The sequence below is a fragment of the Antechinus flavipes genome, chromosome 6 (assembly GCF_016432865.1).
Source record: "Antechinus flavipes isolate AdamAnt ecotype Samford, QLD, Australia chromosome 6, AdamAnt_v2, whole genome shotgun sequence".
In the NCBI taxonomy this organism is placed as follows: domain Eukaryota; kingdom Metazoa; phylum Chordata; class Mammalia; order Dasyuromorphia; family Dasyuridae; genus Antechinus; species Antechinus flavipes.
Window position 1 is genome coordinate 250,387,669 of NC_067403.1, and position 23,018 is coordinate 250,410,686.

General features: G+C 33.7%; 2 protein-coding genes across 2 annotated transcripts; both read right to left on the reverse strand.

Moving 5' to 3' along the window:
* Positions 1 to 8,800: 8,800 nt before the first annotated feature.
* On the reverse strand, positions 8,801 to 12,281 carry LOC127540509 (high affinity immunoglobulin epsilon receptor subunit beta-like). The gene is made up of 3 exons (XM_051965235.1): positions 11,781 to 12,281; positions 11,299 to 11,406; positions 8,801 to 9,347 (listed from the first exon to the last, which is right to left on the reverse strand). Exons 1-3 carry the CDS (start codon positions 11,916 to 11,918, stop codon positions 9,168 to 9,170), a joined length of 426 nt encoding a protein of 141 aa, XP_051821195.1. The 5' UTR covers positions 11,919 to 12,281; the 3' UTR covers positions 8,801 to 9,167.
* Positions 12,078 to 21,474, reverse strand: LOC127541640 (high affinity immunoglobulin epsilon receptor subunit beta-like). Its single transcript, XM_051966859.1, has 5 exons — positions 21,387 to 21,474; positions 17,617 to 17,773; positions 16,498 to 16,632; positions 12,796 to 12,852; positions 12,078 to 12,122 (listed from the first exon to the last, which is right to left on the reverse strand). Exons 2-5 carry the CDS (start codon positions 17,755 to 17,757, stop codon positions 12,078 to 12,080), a joined length of 378 nt encoding a protein of 125 aa, XP_051822819.1. The 5' UTR covers positions 17,758 to 17,773; positions 21,387 to 21,474.
* Positions 21,475 to 23,018: the final 1,544 nt, after the last annotated feature.

Consider the following 23,018-nt stretch of genomic DNA (forward strand, 5'->3'; position numbering starts at 1 on the left):
TCACAGGGAATTAGAATGGGCTTCATACATTTTAAAGAATTTTCTTGATTGTTCAGCTCACTGGCCTAAAGGATAAAATTTAATTTATATTTCTATGCAACTTTATTTTAAAGTCAGGAAGGATGCGTCTCTTCTCCCATGGAGACACTCTGTTAGGTTTTGCCAGGTCATGTTTACAAGCAATCCTATCATATCTATAACTATTGTTTCTTCTTTTCTAAAAGCATAACTGAGCAATGGTGTAGATAATAGACACTGTCAAAAAACTTATGTGTAAGCAAATTCCCAGTCATTTCCCTTGATTTGTCATTTTATTTTTGCACATTATAAGCAGAAGTAATTTGAGAAGTAGAAATGTCCCATATTTCTAGACCAGTCTCATTGACCTAAAATTATGCATACTAAAGAAGGATCAGTCTCTTACTACCAATGTTCCTGTCCATCATAGTTAACCTTTTAAGAACTGGAAAGTGCAGTGGATAGTGTGCTGGACAGGAGTCAGGAAGATCCAAGTCAAAATCTTACGTCAGCCACTATCTGTCAGTGGTTCTCAAACTTTTGTTTTCAGTATTTTTATCCTATTAAAAAGGATTGAGGATCTCTCCAAAGTGTTTTTGTTTATCGAGGTTATATTTATACACATTTACCATATTGGAAATAATAACCATTTTTGAATTTGTAAACCCTCTAAAAGGGTTTCAGAGATCCCCAGGATTCTCTAGATCATACTTTGAGAACCACTATGTGATCCAATGCAAGTCATTATCTTTTGTCTGCCCTAGTTTCCTCAACTGTAAAATGCATCAAATAAGGTAATATTCGTAAAACACTTTGCACTGTGCCTGGAGCATATGAGGTGCTTAATAAATTCTTGTTTCCCCCTTTCCAAGGTAGCAAGAACTGTGACTAGTTAGAGGCTGGAATTTTGAAGAATTAACCTTTCTTGGAAAGCTCCTGAATGACTGAGGGCAAAGGAAGAAAAGGAAAAGTACATATCCAGAAGGAAGGAAAAAGTTCATTTTGTCTGTTGTATAAATTTCAAAGGAGTCTGGTATAATAGACTACAGGAAATGGACTGGAGGCTAGAGATCTGCATTGAAGCCCTGGTTCCATTACAATCTAGCTCTGGTTGAGTTATTTTTCTTCTTAAACTTTAGTTTTCTACTTCTGTAATAAGACATGCTTCAATTTGAACAGATGTTATAAACATTTTGTATCTCATGAACACATTTGACAATCTGATTAAACCAATGGACAATTTCAGAATAATGTTTTGAAATGAATAAAACAAAAATGGATTTCAAAGGGAACCAACTACACTGCAGTAAAGAGATATCTCTTTCCCATTCAAGTTCATGAACTCCCTGAAATCTATCTACAAATGCTTTAGGGGTCCATGAAGTCAAAGTTAAGAATATTTGAATTGACATATCTAGACTCTCTTCTAGTATTAAAATGTTACATTATGTGCTCTAGTTTTCTCTTTTATATTCTGTATTTTGTGCTCTAAATTCCTTTCTAGGTATCATTTATTTTTGTTCTTTCTCCTAGGGATTTAGTTATAATATTCTTTATTTTATCATCTAAGTTTTCTTATAGGTCTGATATTCTATGTTCCAAGATCCTTCTGAGTGTTGACATTTTATAGAATGTGTCCTTATTTCTGTTTGCTATTTTCTGAACCATTTCAAGTCTGAGATATTATATTCTATATTTCATGGTTCCTTTTGGATTGAATGTTATGATCCTAAAAAAGCAATTTAAAATTATTTATCTAAAACATTCTTTTTTTAATATTTTAAATTCCAAATTCCCTCCCTCCCTTCCACTAATCTCTTATCCATGGAGAAGACAAACAAAATTTCAATTTACATGTGAAATTAAGCAAAACATATTTAGCCAACACCAAAAAAGGGCAAAAAAATTAAATATGAAAATGATACTTCAATTTGCAGTCAGAGTTCATCAGTTTTCTCTCTGGAGGTAGATAGCATTTTTTTTTCATGATGAGTAGACTGAAATTGTTGTGGATCATTTTTTTGATTAGAGTAGTCAAATCTTTCATAGTTGATCATTATTGCAATATTGCCTATATTGTACACAATGATCTACTTCTTCTCATTTCACTCTGCATTATTTTATAAAAGTCTTCATGGTTTTTTAAATTGCTTTTTATTGACAGAACATATGCATGAGTAATTTTTCAACAATGTCTCTTGCAATCACTTCTGTTCCAACTTTCCCTCCCCCGACCCCCTCCCCTAGATGGCAGGCAGTCTCATACATGTTAAACATGTTAAAGTATATCTTAAATACAATATATGTGTGCACATCCATACAGTTCTCTTGTTGCACAAGAAAAATCAGATTCAGAAAGGTAAAAATAACCTGGGAAGAAAAACAAAAATGCAAGTAGTCCACATTAATTCCCCAGTGTTCTTTCTCTGGGTGTAACTGGTTCTGTCCATCATTGATCAATTGGAACTGAATTGGATCTTCTCATTGTCGAAGATATCCACTTCCATCAGAATATATCCTCATATAATATTGTTGTTGAAGTGTGTAATGATCTTCTGGTCCTGCTCATTTCACTCAGCATCAATTCATGTAAGTCTCTCCAAGCCTCTCTGTATTCATCCTGCTGATCATTTCTTACAGAACAATAATATTCCAGAACATTCATATACCACAATTTACCCAACCATTCTCCAACTGATGGGCATCTATTCATTTTCCAGTTTCTAGCCACTACAAACAGGGCTGCCACAAACATTTTGGCACATTTTCCTTCTTTAATATCTCTTTGGGATATAAGCCCAGTAGTACATGTTTTGTTTTTTTTTTGAAAACACCTTGCCACTTTTATAGCACGACAGTACTCTATCAAAGTTATATGCCCCAATTTTTTTAAACCATTTCTCCTATTAATGAGCATTCCATCAATTTCCATTTCTTTGCCACCACAAAAAGAGTTGCTAGAAATATTTTTGCACATATAGTCCTTTTCCTTTTCCTTTGTTCTCTTTGGGTTTTATACCTAATAGTAGCACTGCTGGTTCCAGGAGTATAGCCCTTTGGACATATTTCCAAATTGGTCTCCAGAATGACTGGACCAATTCATACTTCACCAAAATGTTTTTATTGTGTACCTGTTTTCCCTTATCATTTTCAGTCTTGGTCATTTCTAATAGGTGTGAAGTAATATCTCTGGGTTGTTTTAATTTGCCTTTTTATAATAAACAGTAACAAGAGTATTTTATGTGACAATAATATTTCTAAACTTTTAATTTCTTTTTTTTCCTGAAAAATAGCTGTTTATATTCTTTAACAATTTATTAATGAATGAATGGCTCTCATTTAAAAAAATTAACTCAGTTCCTATATATTTGAAAATGAGGCCTTTGTCAGAGAAACCTGCTGTAAATTTTTTTGGCATTGTTTCATTGTCTATGATTTTAGCAAAATATGGTTTCCCTGATTATCTCTTTTAATTTGGCATATTTTTGCTTTTGTTTTGTTGGCGATCATGATGGCTACCCCTGCCTTTTTTTTTTTTTACTTCAGTTGAAGCATAGATTCTAGCTCATCATTTTTATTTTATACGTCTTTTTTTTTTTTGTAAGCAACATATTATTGTAGTCTGGTTTCTAAACCATTCTGCTATGTATTTCTTTTTTTTTTTGGTAGGTGAGCTCATCCTATTCACATTCACAGTTAAGATTACTAACTGTACATTTCCTTCATCCTATTTTCCTCTCCATCTTTTTCTTTCTCTTTTTCATTCTTTCCTTCTTCAAAAGTCTATTTTGCTTCTGATCACTGTTTTCCTTTCTTAATGTCTTCTCTTTTATCTTCCCCTCCCCTGTATCTCTTATATTTCATTACATTTCCTTATTGGGTAAGAAATAATTGACATATATATTATATATGTAGATATATATATACACACACAAAGATAATTTTGTATACATATATGTATACACACATATATCCTTCCCTCTTTAAACCAAATCTAATGAGATTGAACCACCTCCTTTCTTCTTCCACTGTAAAAGTTCTTCCTTGTATACTTCTTTTATGTGAAAAAATTCCTCCCATTCTACCACTGCCCTTTTGCTCTCTCTTTTATTATTTTAGATTACACCACCACAATCAACTCATACCTATGCTCTCTGTCTATGTAGACTTCTCCCAACTACTCTAACAATGATAAAATTCTTAGGAGTTACACACACCATGTTTCCAGACAGAAATATAAATAGTTTAGTCTTATTAAGTGCTTATGATTTCTCTGTCATGTTTATTTCCTTATGCTTCTCTTTAGTCTTCTATTTGAATTTGAAATTTTCTATTTAGTTCTGGTCTTCTGATCATAAATACTCAAAAATACTCTATTTCATTAAATATCTATCTTCCCATTCAAGGGATTATATTCAATTTTGCTGTGTAGGTTATTCTTGATTTTTTTTGCCTTCCAAGATATCATATTTCAAGCTTTCTACTCCTTTAACATGGAAGCTGCTAAATATTTTGTATTCCTGTGAATCTATGACTCAGTGATATTTGAATTGTTTCTTTCTGGCTGATTGTAATCTTGATCTATGAGAATTTTGGAATTGGGTGGTAGTATTCCTCGAGTTTTCAACTCTTTCAGGAGGTGATTGGTGGATTCTTTCAATATGTATTTTATCTTGGTTCTAAGATACCAGAGCAGTTTTCCTTGATTATTTCTATATTCATTTTCTCTCTCTCTCTCTCTCTCTCTCTCTCTCTCTCTCTCTCTCATCATAACTTTTAGGAGTCCAATAATTCTTAAAATATCTCTGCTTACTTTATTTTTAGTTCACTTGTTTTTAGATGAGGAATTTCACATTTCTTCTATTTGTTTATTCTTTTGATTTTGTTTCCTAATTTCTTCAACTTGTCTAGTTACAATTTTTAAGAAATCATTTTTTTCAGTGAGCTCTTTTTCCATTTAGCTGATTCTGCTTTTTAAGGATTTTTTTGGCTTTTCTTTAAATTTTTTTCCCCTTTGTGTGGCAATTGGGTTTAAGTAACTTCCTCAGGGTCACATTGCTAGGAAGTGATGTGTCTGAGGTCAGATTGGAACTCAGGTCCTTCTGGCTCCAGACTTTCCACTGCACCATCTAGCTGCCCCAAGGAGTTTTTTCTCTAGTTGTAATGTCCTGGCTAGCTTTCTGGAGGATCTCTGGGATGGGTCTTGGTCTTAGCAGGAGAGTCACCATGAGGATAGTCAGGGATGGAGTCTGTGAGTCTAGAGGAGTCTGTGAGTCTAGAGGAGTCTGTGAGTCTAGAGGAGTCTGTGAGTCTGTGAGTCTAGAGTCTGTGAGTCTAGAGTCTGTGAGTCTAGAGTCTAGAGTCTGTGAGTGAGTCTGAGATCGAGTTCAAGCACACACTCACTCTTCTCCAGTCCTCTCAGCCCTTACATACTTTAGTATGATTATATCACTATAATACACTGAGCATGTGCCAACTGTAGAATCATTACATCTCTATATCACACTAAGTATATATGGACTAGAGAACCATTATCTCATCAATCACACTAAGTAAACACCCTGCTGTAATTATCTTTGCTTGAAGTATACTTTTCTCAGAGATCCTGTCCTCTACATGCAGGGAAATTTTATACCTTCTTTGATTTTTGGTATTCTACTTTTTAAGGATTTTTAAATGATTTTTTTGTGCCTCTTTTACCATTAATACAATTTGATTTTAAGATAATATTTTCTTTAGTATTTGTGGGCCTCTTATGAAGATGTTATTTTTCTTTTCATAATTTTCTTGTATCATTCTCATTTCTTTCCCCAAGTTTTCCCTTGACACTCTTATATTTCTTTAAACTTTTCTAATAATTCTTATTGGGTTTGGGTCCAATTATTAATTTGCTTTGAGGTGTGACCTGTAGCTGTATTCAGATTGTTGACTTTTTCTTAGTTTGTGTTAGTCTTTCCTACTATAGTTTTATATGATCAGGTCTTTTATTGTTGTGATCATACCTTTCTAACTTATTTCTTGACGGTTTAACCTGTTAAAGTTAGACTGTACTCACCCTGGAATGGTGAAGTATTATCTTAAGTTTCAGGTATTTACATGCTGCTGTTTTTAGAGCCAGTTCTGGGGGTTTGCAAGTTTTAGTGATTTCTCCAAAGTGGTGTGAACTGGGGAGATACATGGTCACTTCTGTTCTATTTTGTACTCTAGACTTTACTCAGAAAGGGTATGTATTCCTTAGCAGCCATGAGTACTAGAGTAGCACTATTCTGCTTTGGAAGTGAAGCCGAGGATCCTGCTCCTTTGTGATCAGAAGCACTGCAACCCAGACCTCTTTATGGGGTATAGAGTTGCCAGTCAGCACCAACTTCACCCAGTGCTAGCAAGGAGATTCCTGTAATCTTTTTCTGACTTGTTGTCTGATGCCCTTACTTTGTGTGGACTGAGAGCTCCTTATGCTGCTGCTGCTGCTCTTGCTCTTGCCCTGTAAAAAGTAATTTTCATAAAATTTCTACAACTCTCCCTCAAAATCTGAGAATAAGGGGAATTTGCTTTAATCTCTAGCTTCCCATCCTCTCATGACTGTCTCTCTTGAGATCATTTTACAGACTATTTTTTAAAGAAAATTTTGTCAGTCTTAGCTGGTATCATATAGAGATGATTTTGAGAAGTTAGAATTGATTTTATCTCTACAAGAAAGAAAAAAACCTTTCTGCCCAAAACACCCCCTTCCAGCCAGTCATCACTGCTTGCTCTTTGGTTTTCCTGTCTTGATTTATATCTGTCATTAGTAGGAGGGGTAAACCTTATCAGACACACATCTTGCTTAAACATTAGAACGACTTTTGATAGTTCTCTTATCATTCTCAAGCAGATGGTTTTTTTGGAATTAGAAAACTACAGGGAGGTCCTAAGGTGCTGTTAGATGCCAGACTAACTGTGCCATATACCACAATAATTCCATTGAAAGGAATGGGTCTCTTTGTTTCGGAAGCATCTGCAAACCTAGCTGCACTCACCTCGTGCTAGTGAGAATCAGCACTCTGGACAGCAGCACTATCAAACAGATGCTCCCAGTTGGAATTTGACCCAACTCTGAGCCATAGTAGCCTTTTTATCTCATTGGAGGGGCAAACTTGATATGAAGACCATGTATATTCTGAAAAGAACAGCTTTTTCTCCCATCCCAGAGTAAGTTTTCCCATGAAGGCAAATGACTTAATTATCTTAATTATTATTTTTGAGATTTTCAACCTTATATAATTAAATGCTTATTGGATGTTTTGAATTGGATGCCCTATAGTCACTTTAAATCTAACAAGAATAAAACTAAGCTCATTAAATTTTCTCCAAAATCTTCCTTCTTTTTTAATTCCCTATTTCTATTGAAGATAAAACTATTCCCACAATTATTTAAGGACACTACTATGTAGTAGGAACTTTTAAATTCAAGTCCAGAATGTTCTAACATACTGATAGTTAATTTCTTTCTACAAGTTTCTTCCTATTTTAACTCACTTTTTAATCAGCGATCTCCTTTAAACTCATGTTTAATCATTTCTTACTCAAATTTCAGTTTCTCTCTATCATCTACAAGATCAACTATGAAACTATGACTTTATACTCTGCCTTCCCCACATTTTTAGACTCCTTATACCTTATACCGTTAAATGTTCTTTTTGATCCAGTGATTCTGATCTCGTTCTCATTTTTCAAGCAAGATAGTCTCTTTCTGGGCATTTTTGCTGGCCATGCCCCATGCTTGGACTATTCTTCCTTTCCATTTCTTCATCATAGCTTTTTTGGCTTTCTTCAACTTTTAGATAAACATTTCACCTATTATAATTAACTTTTACTTGTTCTTTATTCTAAAGCCTTCCTTTTGTTGATTATTTTCAATTTATCCTATATATAATTGTTTTTATATAGTTGATTAAAAGAATGAAATAAAAAGATTGGTTCCTTAGGAATAAATTAGTAAGTTAAGAAGCATCCTTTCATGCCAGAAACTGTAGTTAGTTCTGGGCATACAAAGAAGGGCTAAAACACTATTCTCATTCTCAAGGTGTTCTCTTGCTAAGGGGTCAGACAACATGTAAATAGCTATATACTTACAAGATATACAAAGGGATAAAATATATAAGAAAGGATATTTTGACAACTTTGTTGTCAATGAGCTGAAGAGGGCAAGGTTAGAGGCAGATAGAACAATTAAGAAGCTGTTGCAATAGTAATCAAAGAATTCAGTGAAGTAAAATATAGACTAAACTGAGGTGGTGACAGTGAAAGTAAATAGATAGAATGAATGAACAATTGGAAAGTAAAATTTATAGGAAGTGCTAATAATTCATCAAATTCCAACATACTGGAAGCAGAGGGAAGAATCAAGAATGACTATTAAACAGAATCTTTATAATGTGATTCATGGGTTTCTTAATTCATTCAAATTTCTTCAATCTTAATTCCCATCATTAATACTTATGAAAATCAGTCTAATTTCCTGATCAGTTTTTACCTATTCATTTTTCTTCCCCAATCTGCTCAAACTCTGAAGATTCTCAGTTTAAAATGTTCTTTTGGCCCCTTCCTTGTTATTTAAAAATGACAATGTACAGCAGAAGAGTGAGGAGGAGTAGAAATAGAGTGAGAAAGATCATGAGGGAAAATAGGAAGGAAATTAAAAATAATCATAGCTTAGAATGTGAGTGGGATGAATTTACCCATAAAATGAATTAAAAGGAGATTAAAAATTTGAATTCAACAATATGTTGCTTTCTCTAAATTTTTATTATATAAAAAGCAGAGGTAGTAATCATGATTTCAGATAAAGTTAAAGCTAAAATACACTTAATCATATTATTCGATATTATTTTAGGTCATTTAAAATAACTAGATAGTATAAAATACTTGAGAGTATACTTGCCAAAAAAGACACAGGAACTTTATATGAATATAAATGTTAAATGCTTTTTATACAAATAAAGTTAAATCTCAATAACTGAAGTAATATTTATGGTTCATAGATAGGTAAAGCCAATATAATACAAAATGCAAATTTACATAATTAGAGACAAAAGAACAACCCACATACTGTGAATCCAAGTCAAGAATCTTTTACATTCTATCAGGCTGTTAAATATACTTGTTAATCTCTAGGACTGAGTTTCCTGGAGTTCTTCTGGTGATTGATATTCTCTTGATTGAAGTGACTCTCTTCTTGTGTCTTTTGGGTCAGTGGGTACAGACTCTCTTGTCTCTAGCTCTATGCTTTCACCAATTGGGTCATAAATGGGTAATTCCTCATAAAGAGCTTCTTGGTAAGCTTTGCGATGCTAAGGGGAAAAACATACACAGAATATTAAATGTTCAGATCTTTCTCAATCTTCAGTTTGGATTGAGTTCCTCACCTACCCCTTTTATCTCTCTGAAGTTTTATCATTTGTCTTTGACAGCTATTCTATTATCCATCTTTTCAAGGTGAGCAGATGCTACTAGGTCAGTCATAAGACATAAAAACCTGTATTCCTACCCCCCACCAACTTAATAAAACATTTCTAGGCTAGAAATTCTTGATTCCTATTACATCTCTAGTACTGTCTTGAAAAAAAAGTTTGGAATGATCCCTATAATGAGATTAAGAAGAAAGTCAACAGAAAAGTGGTTTTTGAATATATCTGGAAGAGAGCACAAGTCTGACTATGACATCTAGGAATATGTAAGTAGCTAGACAGAGAGATAGATAATAGATAGATACATGGATAGTAGCAAAAAAGACAAAGAAAATGAGAGAGATTTTTAATGCTCAGCCCAAATGCCATCTTCCAGATGAAGCCTTTTCTGATGACTCCCAGCTTCTAGTACCTTTTCCCCAGTTTCATCAATCTATCTTGTACATTTTTATAAATGTATATATTGTCTTCTCAGATCAAATTATAAATCCCTTAAGGTCAGGTTTCTCTTTGTGTCTTCAATGCTAAATACACCCCATGCTACATATTTGTTACTTAGTCATAATTATCGATTAATCAATTTATTGTTTTATTTTGTTAAATTCTAGGCACACAACCTTAAAGCTGAAAGGGACCTTGGAGATTTTTTAATATAAGTTACTTAACCATATATTTCCAACATCATATTTAAGATAGGTGTGATATTCCATCTCATTATATGAGGATTAATTGATATAGCACAAGTATAATGCCTTCTAAATGAAAGAATAATATTTAATATTTACATGGTAAATTTTAAATTACCATATAAATATTAAATATTATTCTTATATAATAACTTGCAGTTATATGGCATCTCAAGGTTTGAAAATCACTTTACACATACTATCTTATTTGTTTTTGAGGCTATATTACAATTTTAGAGGAAAACTCGGACTCAAACAAAAGTTTTGTAATTCTGAATCTGAGGGGCATCTAGGTAGTAAAGTGGATAGGTTATTGACCCCGGAGGAATCAGGAGAAGAACCTGAATTCAAATTTGACCTCATATACTTATTAGCCATGCGTTCCCGACAAAGTCATCTAACTCAGATTGCTTACAAAAATATACTAATAACTCTGAATCTGAGATTCTTCTCAATTAACTCTGTGCCACAGAATTCAGTTTTATTGTGTTTTGTATAACATTAAATGATTTCATGAATCTTTTGTTTCCACATTATCTTGTACCTCTCACTATATGTATCTTATACTTTTCTCTATATATCTTTGTATCATCTGGACACATCACAGAGATAAATACTTATATGCCTGGTAGCTAAACACAAGATCGCAATAACAGTTAGTGGTTCAGAAAAGGCTTCACAAAAGATTATCCAAGAGCAACGTCTTAAGGGAAAAGAAGGATTCTATGAAGTAACTATAAGGAGGGAGTGCTTTCCAGGCTTATGGAATGGCAAATTCAAAGGCACAGAGATGGGAGATGGAGTTCCATGAATGAGGAACAGAGGGAAGTCTTGGAAAATGGATTACAGAGTAGGGGAAAAGGAGTGCTTGAAAAGGATTGAAAGGAAAAGGGAACCAATGCATATATTCCACATTTTTTTCCTGAAGATTGAAATGATATTATGATGTATATCCTCAGAAGCCCACTGAATTGGGAAAGGGAGTTGTGGACCTTCCATAAATTCCCCTAGTTTTTCCTCTCCTTCCCAAGTGTTATCTGCTTTACTCATTAACATCAGATTGTACTTTACAAGCTATCATTTTAGCCATGCTTCCATTTTGCTTTAGACTTTGTATTCTAGATACTCCACCATTATTACTAACTTACCTTTATAATCCATCTTTCTTCTATTTTTCCAATTATTTCACCAACAGGAAGTAATATACCAATGCCCAACTCCAGGACAGTAAGGAATAAGACAATGGCTGCAGTTTCCTGGCAAACAGTGAAAAATTGAATCACAGGATAGATACATTCTAAAGGGTTATTTGATTGATACTTTGGAGGTCAAACCTACTTTCATGGCCACCATCTCAAAAGGAACATAGCTAACTGAATCTAGAAGTTAGGTCAACAAATATAATATAATACTTCATCAAAGCAGTATCTTTATGGTGGATACAGCAGCTTCTTTTCTCCATGCCCACACACATCCATACAGTCACCAATTCAAGTTTTTTTTTCATGACTTAAAGGCCTAAGAAGTTTTATTATGTAAGACTATAGTCTTACTAGAAAGAAAAATATGATGAATTTTCTAACTCCAAAGAGGTTAATAGCATCTTACCTTTTCAATGAGAATCACTTACAGTTAAAAAATGAGCTGCATAGCAAAAGTCTCCCATTGGGTGATATGGGCATTTTTGCAAAACAGAAAGTGTTTCATTCAGATTGGATGAGAGAATAGTTATTCCAACTATTGCAATCACAGAACTGAGAACGGCCATTACTAGGCTGCTTTGTACCTGAGAGAGAATTAGAATAGAAATTGAATGCTCTGTTCTTAGTCATTTTCCTAGTTGAACCTGTTTTCAAAGTAATGGAAAGAATTCACTATTTGATGTTAAAGGACCTGAATCAAAATGCCAATTTTACTGCTTTTTCCCCTAGGCATCTTTAGCTACATGGCTTCCCTTTATCACTTTAATTTTCTGGAAAATAAGGAGGGTTGAATTGGATGGCATCTAAACTTTCTGCCATATTTAAATTAAGTAACTATCAGAATTACCCAGTATTAGAGACTGGGTGTCATGTTTGATGGAAGGGACCCAATAAATGATGTTTTGAAGAAATTAATACTCAGGGATATGTCTAGGCACATTGCTATCAGGAATAGTAAGGATTGATCTTCTTTAATCAAAATTCTCATGTGCATCTTCCTTCATTTTGTGAACTTTTCCACAAATGCACTTTTCCATATTCTCAATGATTAATTATTACAATTACATATAATTTTGTCAATATGTAATATTAGTTATATGATAGTAATACATTAAATATATATTTAATTATATATAACATAGAATATATTTATAATTTTCACAATTATAACATTATATATTATATGGAATATAGTAGATAATATATAATCATTATGTATAATAATATGTAACATATGATAAATGATATGATATATACTATAATATGATAAAACAATATAATATCATTATACTATATTATATTATGCCATGCTATAATATGCTATACTAGACTATATATTATACTAATACACCTCTTCATCATTCTGAAGACCTTCTTCTGTATGAATACTCATGCTTTATTCTTATATTCTCCATGATAAAAAAGGAAAATGTCTTTACTTACCAGGTATTTGATGTATTTTCTTTCAAATGAAATCAATAAAAATCCCAAAATGGTGAACTGTCCAAGAGAAAAAAAATAAAACTCGAAATTGGGAGTTAACTGTCTGCCTCGCTTCTTCCACATGACATGAAAACCTAATAACTCACACCATTTTCAAGGCCTCAGAGACTAATCTAATGATCCATTGCATCCCAGAACTAAATGTTGAGAATTCAGAGAAAATAAACATTATTATTAAAGAAAAGATAATTGAAGCTGAGGGAAGGACATGTGCTGATAACTCCAGTACCCAATATATTTCACAATGAGAAGCCAGAATCATTTCACCATAGATTTTAATTCTGCCAATCACATTTCACTTGCCTATCCAGAATTCTAAGTTATTGGTAACATATATTTTTGGAACATGTTTCCTACTTTCCTTATCAGTTAAAAAAAGGATTTGATCTTTCTCAAATTTTCCTAGGGAACTTTGTTTATGTTATTCCTTCCCCATTGTCAGATAAAATCTTGTTTTTTTTTTTCAGATATTTAGATATGGTACATTATAACTCATAGCTATACCTAGAATGAGGTATCTGACCCCAGAACTTAGAATGCCAGATTTAGAAGGAGTCAAATTTAAAGGAGGGGAAGATACAGCATTTTCAATGATTAATTATTACAATTATATATAATTACATGTCAATATGTAATATGTTATATCATAGTAATACATTAAATATATATTTAATTATATATAACATAGAATATATTTATAATTTTCACAATTATAACATTGTATATTATATGGAATATAGTAGGTAATATATAATCATTATGTATAATAATATGTAACATTTGATAAATGATATGATATATACTATAACATGATAAACGATATAATATATAATAAATAATATATAGAAGAAGAGAAGAAAAAGAAAATTGAAAATGGGAAGCCACCAGCTTTCACTCAAGTAAAGCCTTCCTACACTCCTACATCTTCCCTACATTACAGAGAGGACCTTTTCTTCCTTACCCTTATGCTAAATCCCATGTCCTTGAACCTAGACCAGCAGAAGATAGTATGCAAAGATCCTGTCTCATCCCTACTCTTTACCCCATAGAAAATGAAGTTATACTTTCTGCCATTTGTCCTAAGGACAAATGTGGTTACTTTAGGGTGTGATTCCTAATTTCAGCTCTGTTTTCATTATTAGTCTTTAAGTCCTCTGGAGCTTATACAGTCACAAGAACTGTATTGTCTTTTTCTTTGCTTCTTCAGCATCTAGAATTGGGCCTTACTCATAATAGTAATTAAAATGGACAAAGCTGAGATGAAATCTTGGAAAACACATCCAGAAGTTGGCATTTAGTCAAGAGAGGGCAAATATTGGAGGGCTACGTGTTGTAGAGAACAGGCACTGACACATTTTCCTTTAATTTTTTGAGCTTGTTACACTGCTTTGCTTTGAATTCAGATACAGCTTGTTCAGGCTCCCACATTAAAGACCAGAGAAGGAGTTTAAACTCAGTCTTATTGATCATAAGTATAGCACTATATCCACCACGTCACACCACTTAATTATGTTTTTTGTTCCACTTCCCTCACACTGTACTGACCTATTTCTAGTTATATTCTCTATGCAAGAAAACTAGATATCAGATTAGATTACTTTTGAGATTTAGAAATTTAATTAACGGTTTTTGGGTACTTTGATATGGTATCCTTTGCTATTAGAAGATCATAGCTCAATATTCAGAAAGGATTTTAATTTCACAGAAAAAGAAATTGAGTCTGAGAGAGGATAAAAGATTTGAATACAAGTTCTATGATTTCAAATTCCATTATTTTTCCACTCCATCATATTGCCAATTGTCAGGCTATATTTTTGTTCAATTCATTGGATAGATTTGTTCATCAAAATGACTAAAAACTCTCAGTCTAACTTCCTTTTCTTCTTGGAGATTTCTAGCCTCCCTTTGTAGATCATCAGTCTGTTGGGGTTAGAGATTTTGGTCATCCACACCCTGTATGCTTCATTGGTCCATCATTTAGAATAGTAGACCCCATGGACGCTCATTCAATATTAGATGCTGCTGAGAGCAGGGACTGTCCATGCATAGAAATCTCTCTGCCTGATTCTCCAAGGGAGTGCAAAAGCCTAAACCACAGAGGGCACAGAACTTGTTGGAATAAACTGAGACCCCTTTGTGTTTATTGGTGAGTCATGTGCCGTTACATTCAGGAAAATATACATAATGTTGAAAGTCATGTGACTGGAATGGGAAATCTGGTGGGAAGTGACTGTGCAATTAATTTAATAAACTAACACACAGTTGATTTGGAGACTGAGACTGCCAACTGTACTAAGGTAAAGTGAATGGAGTGGTACCAGTGGAGGAGAGAGACATCTTTTGTCATTTATTGCAACTATAGCAAGTCTTGTGATTGCTGTGCACATGTAAGGGAGGGAGCTTTCAGTGTGCAGTACAGAGAAGCAAGAGCACTAATGATTCTGTTTGTGCTACGGTAAGTATAGAGCTTGGAGGTCTTGAAAGTGAGGAGAGCCTATGGAAGAAAGGGATAATGAATTGTTGGAAAATTTGAAGGTGGGGAGTGAGCCCGTTTAACTTTAGAGGGTTGGTAGAGAGATTGTAAATCTTTTATTCACATCAGAGATTTGAGTTAATTGCCTGTTTATAGAATAATAGGAATTTAGAGCTAGAAGGGACCTTAAATGTTTCTAGTCCCAAATAGTTATTTTATTTACATTATTATTACTCTCTTATTTTTTATGTCAATTTAATTTCCCAGAATATCCCTTTCTCGCTTATAGAGCCATTATTCATTTTTGAACAAAAAAATCAAATAAACAAAAACCAAACAAAACCCCTAAAATAAAATATATAAATATATTGGCTGGACAGGGATCAAAGCAATTAATTATAATCAATTATATCAACTTAGTCCAACAGCATGTGTGGGATTCCACTCTCAAACTCTCTTCTCTCTTTCTCTGTCTCTTTCTTTATCTTTGTCTCTCTGTCTCTTTATTTGACTTATGTAGAGAAAGGAAAATGTAGAAAAGGGAAAATGTATTTTTTCTCTTCTTTAAGACCAAGACTGGCCATTAGGATAGTTTGGGACTCAGCTGAAATTTTTGTTATTTGCTCAAAATTTTTTACTTTAATCACAAGAATATTGAGAACCAGAGTGTTAGAGACCTGCCCAGTATGTTACAAGTAGTAATAACAGACACAATGAAATCTTGAGTCTTTTGACTTAATTCAAGTTTCTTTTCATAATGCTGTGCTATCTCTTTCCTCCTACTTATGTTTCCATGCTAAATCCAGAATTTATAATGGAGGAAGAATATGCTGTCATCTGGAATTGTAAGTTCATTGTATTAATGGCCATGAAGATAGTAAATAATATCAAATAATTTTTCAATGCTGCATTTTTTTTTTTGCAGAACATACAAATGTTCTCAGAATGCCAAGGAAGAACTGATTGTCCTTTTGTTTCAGTGGGAGAATCCAGAAAACATTCTGAGTATCTTCCATGCTTCCAATGATGGAAAATATTTAAATATAAGCTTTTGACAGGAAGGTATGGTAAAGATAAAAGATATATAAGCATATGACACTTGGCTTATACATAGGAAATATATGAAAGAAGTGTATGGGATTGAGTTGAACTGATTCAAATAGACTTACCAGTAATCCTCCCCATATTGGATAGCCCTTAGAGAATGATGAGAAAGCAACAATTTTGGGGTCTACAAGTTTCAGAATCAATATGTGAGTTATTCCAAAGAAGAAGCAGATAAAGCCAATGACGGTTTGAGTCACCTGCAAGGAGAGAAATACACTCGGAAGAAAGGAAAACATTTCCTGGTACTTTCCCCTCAGTTCTAGTCAAGGCTTGAGTCATGGATCTAAATACGGGTTAACTACTAGAAAGGGCTGAAGGTGACTATAGGCCCTATAGATGTATTCTCTTTTGCTGGAATTTCAGTAAATATGAATTGGTGATCCCTTGATGGAATTGTATTAAGTAATGCTAATGTTTTTTCTCCCTAATCTCAAACATTTTTTATATTCAATATTTTTTAAATCTGGCATTCTATATCATGAGGTTCCTTCTATCTCTGTCATTCTCTGTTCTAAGACCCCTCCTAACTCTAATATTTTATTTTCTAAAGCCACTATCAGCTATGAAATTTTATGTTCTTTTTTTTTTTTACTGTTTCTTCTAACTCAGTGACATTATCTATTCTAAGATGCTTTAGAAGGCTATGATTTAAAGTCAGTTTCAGTTTAAACCACTGAATATTTAATGAAGTAGTTTTTCTGTGGGAAAAAGAGAGCATTATTTTCCCTTTAGAATCAGAAATATGCTCTACCACTTTTCCCATTTTTGCCCAGGTATTGGCAGACAATGAAACCAAATCATTCTAGGGTAATCTAACAGCAATTCCAGAGCAGCTCCTGAGTCAATAAGAATTTTTTAAAAATTCTATTTATTACATTAAATAAGAAAAAAATGAAAAAAAAAGCTAGGAAAGGAAAATAAAAATAAAACAAAAAAGAACATTTTCATGGGCCCAGCAGAATATGAGGGAAGGTTCAAAATATATAACAATAAATTTCCATTTCAATAAAGGATATATGGTAGTAGAAGATACTATATTCATTAGGTTCCTTTTCTTTCCTTTCATGTAAGTTGTCCTTTTGTTCTTTGCTGAGAGAATTTTCTTTATAATATGGTAATATCAGCACCTTACTAGGAATATTGACCTATCTAATTTATTTGAATTTCCATAAAATGATTACCCCCAGGAACTCCAGCTCCTTTCTCAGAAATGTTTTCACTTTGCTCTTTGGTGGGGGGGGAGGTTTAAGTTCCTGAACTTTCTTCTTCGGTACGACTTCTTCAGTGGATTCTTCCACAGACTGACTGGGTGATGAGATCATGATTATGCAGTAGATTCTGAAATAGAAAGTCATTTATTTTACTATTACCCAACATGCCACTTTCTGTGCAGAATCTGGCAGTTGTCATTGGCTGTGGAAGTGATAGTGCCCTTATTTCAGTTCCACCCTAAGTTTGTAGTTGAACAATCCACAGTAGATGATATAGTTAAAGAATGAATAAAATTCATCACTTCTAAGGAAGGAAAAACAATCAGTAAGATCAAGAATTAAGATATTTGTTGCCTTTCTATTTTCAGTACTCATCATTTGGTATAAATAAAGTACCTTGTCTTTCTTGATCAAATGCACCAGAACCCAGGAACATATGAATGAAAATATATTTGATATTTTGAAAATGCTAACTGAATTCTCTACATTTCACTATTCCTTAATAGGGATCCAATCTCCAATCCAATCCAATCCAATCCAAAATCCAATTTTTCGTGTATACACACAATTTATTTCCAAATTATCATTGTTTTCTGATTCAATTAAAAACATTTAAATGTGCACAAGATATCTGCTGAGTATACAAAACTTTGACAGGACTGTCCACATTTTTAGTGTATTCACACTACTCCCATCACAATTATCCATCCATGTGTCTTTGACATAAGTATGTTTGTGAAGGGAAACATTACATTAAACTGGGGAACTCAAAGAAGACTGCATGGAGGTAGGGGTCAAAAGGAGGGAAGGATTTCACGATCCTCCCCTTGAAGCATTGGGAGGAAATATAATTAAGGCCATGAAGAATGATAGTTTGAACAATGTCATAAAATGCATGATGTAGAGGTAAGGGGTGAAGGTCCCTATGTCTTTCTTCTTCTGACATGTGTTACTCCTATCTTAGAAACTAGTTAAATATGCAATATTTTCCATTTTCAGTTCCCCCAAGTCTTTTCTACTTCTCTCCTTCCTTTTGGGTTAAAAAAATTAAACAATTTTATTTCTGATCAATAATGATGAAATTTGTGGCTAACCCAAAGTACAGATTAACCCACCACAATGTCATTGCTAATATAGATTCTCCATTATTCTCATACTCCTCCAAGCAATGAAAAGATGGGAGAATGTTTTCTTAAAGGAGCTTTCCTCTAACACAGAAGTCTCAGACACTGACTGAACTAGACTAAAATGTAAATGGAACACATTTAATGAAACAAAAAACAAATACAATAAACACAGATAATGTTAATGCAATTTTCTAAATCCACATGTGGCCTGCAGAGTTCCTATGGCTCCCATTTTCATTTGCTTTTAATACCATTGCTCTAGACATATGTGTGCTTGTTTTAATTTCCCATAGCAGTGGTTTAGTTGATTTTTGATTCAGGAAACCTGAAGATTAATTTTTGGTTTTGACAATTGTTATGATCTTGAAAAATGTATGTAACCTACAAAAGTCAGTCTTTTTTATTATTATAATAAAAGTAGTGCACTGAATAATTTCTTAAATCCTCTTCAGCTACAAATCAATGATCCTAAATACCTACTAGATATTTATAGGAACCATTTTGGAAAAGTTGAAGATGTGTCTGGATAGTGAGGAAGTGAAATCAGAAAGTTTTTATATATATATTTTCTCCCTACTTAGTTTTGTAGCGAAAGACATGAGAAATCTAAGACCAGGAGCAGTAAAGGATTTATAAGGATAAGATTTTTTTTAAAATCAAGTGGAGAAGGAGTTACTAGTGAGGGGAGGCATGACAATGAGATGATCAGTGGTCCAAGTACCTGAAAGAGTCCAGAGGGGATAGAATTAAAGAAACAAATGGACTAAGAATTGAATTCAGTGAAGCATGGAGCAGAGGAAAAGGAGAAATTGGGTTAAGAGAAATTTTGAGGCTTATAGGTGTCAGAAAAGTCAATTATTTCAGTAAGGCTATTGAAATGATTTAGCTATTATTTATTGAATTGATTTGTAAGTAAGAGGATAGAATAAAGAATTAAGAAAAAGGGGATTTTGACCAGTCACTAGGGATAATAATGGAGGAAATCAGAGAAGAAAGACAGATTTATTCAAAATAAAGAGTAAAACTTTAGTGAGTTTAGATAATTAATGAGTTTAGACTTTGTTCTGAACCCAGCAAGCATGGCTGTTATACAACTTCCTAAAAAAGCATGGAAAAAAATTGAATTGATAGTGGAGATGACAAAGGGTAAAACAAATGGCTTTCCCAGAGTCACACAGGTAACAAATGGAAAAGCAGGGATCCAAACAACAAGAATCTTTCAAAAGAGCCAAAAAATTGTGGCTTTTCTCTTTAACATCCAATTCTTGGAGGTCATAGATGGAGAAAACACCTTAACAGTCATCTAGTCCAATCTTTTTACATTACATATTCAGAAACTGAGGCCCAGATAGGTCAAATGTCTTGTAAAGAATCACATAGGTAATAAGTAGTAGATTTGTTTAGCAAATCCAGGGTCTCTGAATACAAATCTAGTCTTTACCCATTCCAATATGATGGCATTTCCAGATTTTTTAATCAAAGGAGTCTTAGAAACTCTCTAAATTCTTCATTTTGCTGTGAGGAGCTCATCCTTTCAACTCTCTTCCCATTGCCTCTCCCCCAGTCCCCTATCCAGGATCACACTGATTAGCCATGAATACTATACAAGGGGGAATCCCACAGTACCTACTTCTGCTTACTTCCTTCTTCCCATAGTGTTAGGCAAGCAGTCTTCAGCTCCCTCCAAAGTGGGTTTCATGTGGCTGTTCATACTACACATGAGTAGAGAATCACCTACTATAATATTTCCAATAAGATAAATGACTCATGAATTTATGAAAGAGATGGTCCCAGATCCAAATTCCTTGGATCTTATCTAGGTACCTTGTAGACTCCCAGGAATTACTATCTGCCATTCCTATGCACCAAAATGATCCCTGAGATGTTCCATTTCATTTGCCCTAGAATTGAATCTTCATATATATATATATATACATATACACACACACACATACACACACATATGTATTCTCAATTAATTAATATGTAAAATCCTTAAGAACAAAGAATGTCCTGATTTTCTATTTGCATTTTTTTAGCCTGACACATAGTAAATGCTTAATCATTAATGTTAATTAATTAATTGGTTAGTTAATGCAAATGAAGAAACAATATCTTTGAGAGCAAAAATTCACTTTTGGGAGATCTACTCACTAAAGTTTTTTTTTTTTTTTAAAGAAAGATTGGATATATTGGATTACAGAAGGAGGGAAAATTTGGAACACAAGATTTTGCCTGGGTCAATGTTAAAAAATGATCCATGCATGTTTTGAAAATAAAAAGCTTTAATAAGAAAAGAAAGGTTGGGTGATGACTGCTTGAAGATACACTAGTGACTTATAATTAAGGTATGAGTTCAGGTAGATGGCTTTCAAAATCCCTTCCTTCTTTAAGATTTTATGATTCACTGGAGCCAACACAATGTAAAAAGCCCCACCCTTAAATTTTTCCATCAAAAGCTGAAAGAATTTAGCTTTCCACAGACAGAAGGATTAGGATATGACTTAACTTCTTATACATAAACCAGTCTATTCTTGGCAAGGATCTTGTAGTTCTAGAAAACACCTGTGAGACCATCTAAAAGGCTAAAATTTGCATGATATGGGTACTTACCTGAGTCTTTGAAAATGATCTTAGGAATTTAGAGCTGGGAAGATCTCTTGTTCATAGTCTTCCTAGTCAGTCTCTTCCAGAAAATGAGCTATTCTGGGGTGTGAGAGAACTGATACCATGGGGCCTGTGTGTTTCCTCTCTCACTGAACTCCAGATGGGCTAGGATCATGAGATAGTTTACTCTGATCATTATCTACAGATAACTGCTATTCTTAGTCAAAAATACTCAACAGCTAAGACTAGTTAGAAATCTGCCTGTCAGTGACTGGAATATTGGAATATGCATTAATCTTATGAATTCATAAAGATAGAGTCCATTCAGCCTACTGCCATAATCCACTCATAGTTTCCTCTTCTTCAATCTAATAATAATTAATAGTCTCTGTTGGAGATTCATTAACTGCTAGCATACAATTAGCTAAACCATGAAATCAAATACTCTTAGGCTCAGGAAGGGAGGTCCTGCCCCAGATTACCATGAAGCCATGAAGCAATAATTTACCTTTACTTTTCAGGAAATGAGATGACCAGAGAATGGGCTTGAGAGTCAAAGTTATCTCCTTAGTCACGTAGTGACTCTGTGACTTTGGGCAAATTACTTGAGCTCTCAATGTCAGTCAGGTACTTTTTAAAGAATAAAAGTTACAGAAGAGATGCTGAACAGCACTGGAAGTCAGTTTCTTGCTGGGAGTTTGCTTATACCATTGGAATCACAATAAAAATACAGGAAAGCAGGACATCTTCAGCCATAATGTATGTGAGCCCAAGGGAAACTGTGATCCTATATAGGAAGAATTGGATAGGAATGGAGGCTTTCAGTCACAGAGAGCCCCAACAAGGCTCATTCCACTAAAAATGGATAATATTATTTTTTTATTAATATGGAACGATCCAAAGGGATCATTTTCATTGAAGAACATTTGAGAAGACTCAGTGAACACTCTTAGAACGTCAGATGGCCAGAATTTAGAAATTATTAGTATAGGTCCAAGTTTGGATACCCAGTTGCTCCCTGAAATGTTTATAGGACACTCTATCCCCTTTCCCTTCACTCCCTGCCGAGGCATTACATGTACTTTGGGAATGGTATGGGGAGGGGCTTAATCTCATAAAAACAAGTCTCTATACTCCCATTTCACTTCCATTGTGGATATCTGATTAGACCTGAGAATAATTGGATATCCTCACAAACCAGTAGTTTTATTTCTTTGAGGAAAGTTCCAATAAACTAATGGGCTTAATGGTCTCTGAATTTAACTGCTTCTGGATTCGACAGGGAAGAGCTTTGGGGTAGCCTTAGTGTAGGTAATTGCTAATTAGGAAAGATGTATTCTCTCTCCCACAACACCCATAATTCTCACAAATTTTGTGGATTCCCTCATTAATGCATTCTTCTCTTTTCTGGGATCTTTGTGGATATAGTAGAGGAACTGGAGCTCATTTCAAGTTTGTCTGCTACCTTAAGGGGTAATAATACTGGTCTGGAAAGATTGTGTTTATGTGTATGTGCATGTGCATAGTTCAACTTATTTTGTCCTTAAATTTTCTTTTATATTTGGGTCACTCACATGATTCTGAGTCTAATCAGACATGGCAAATGATGGTGTTTTGCTAATAAAAGGAAAAGGTAGA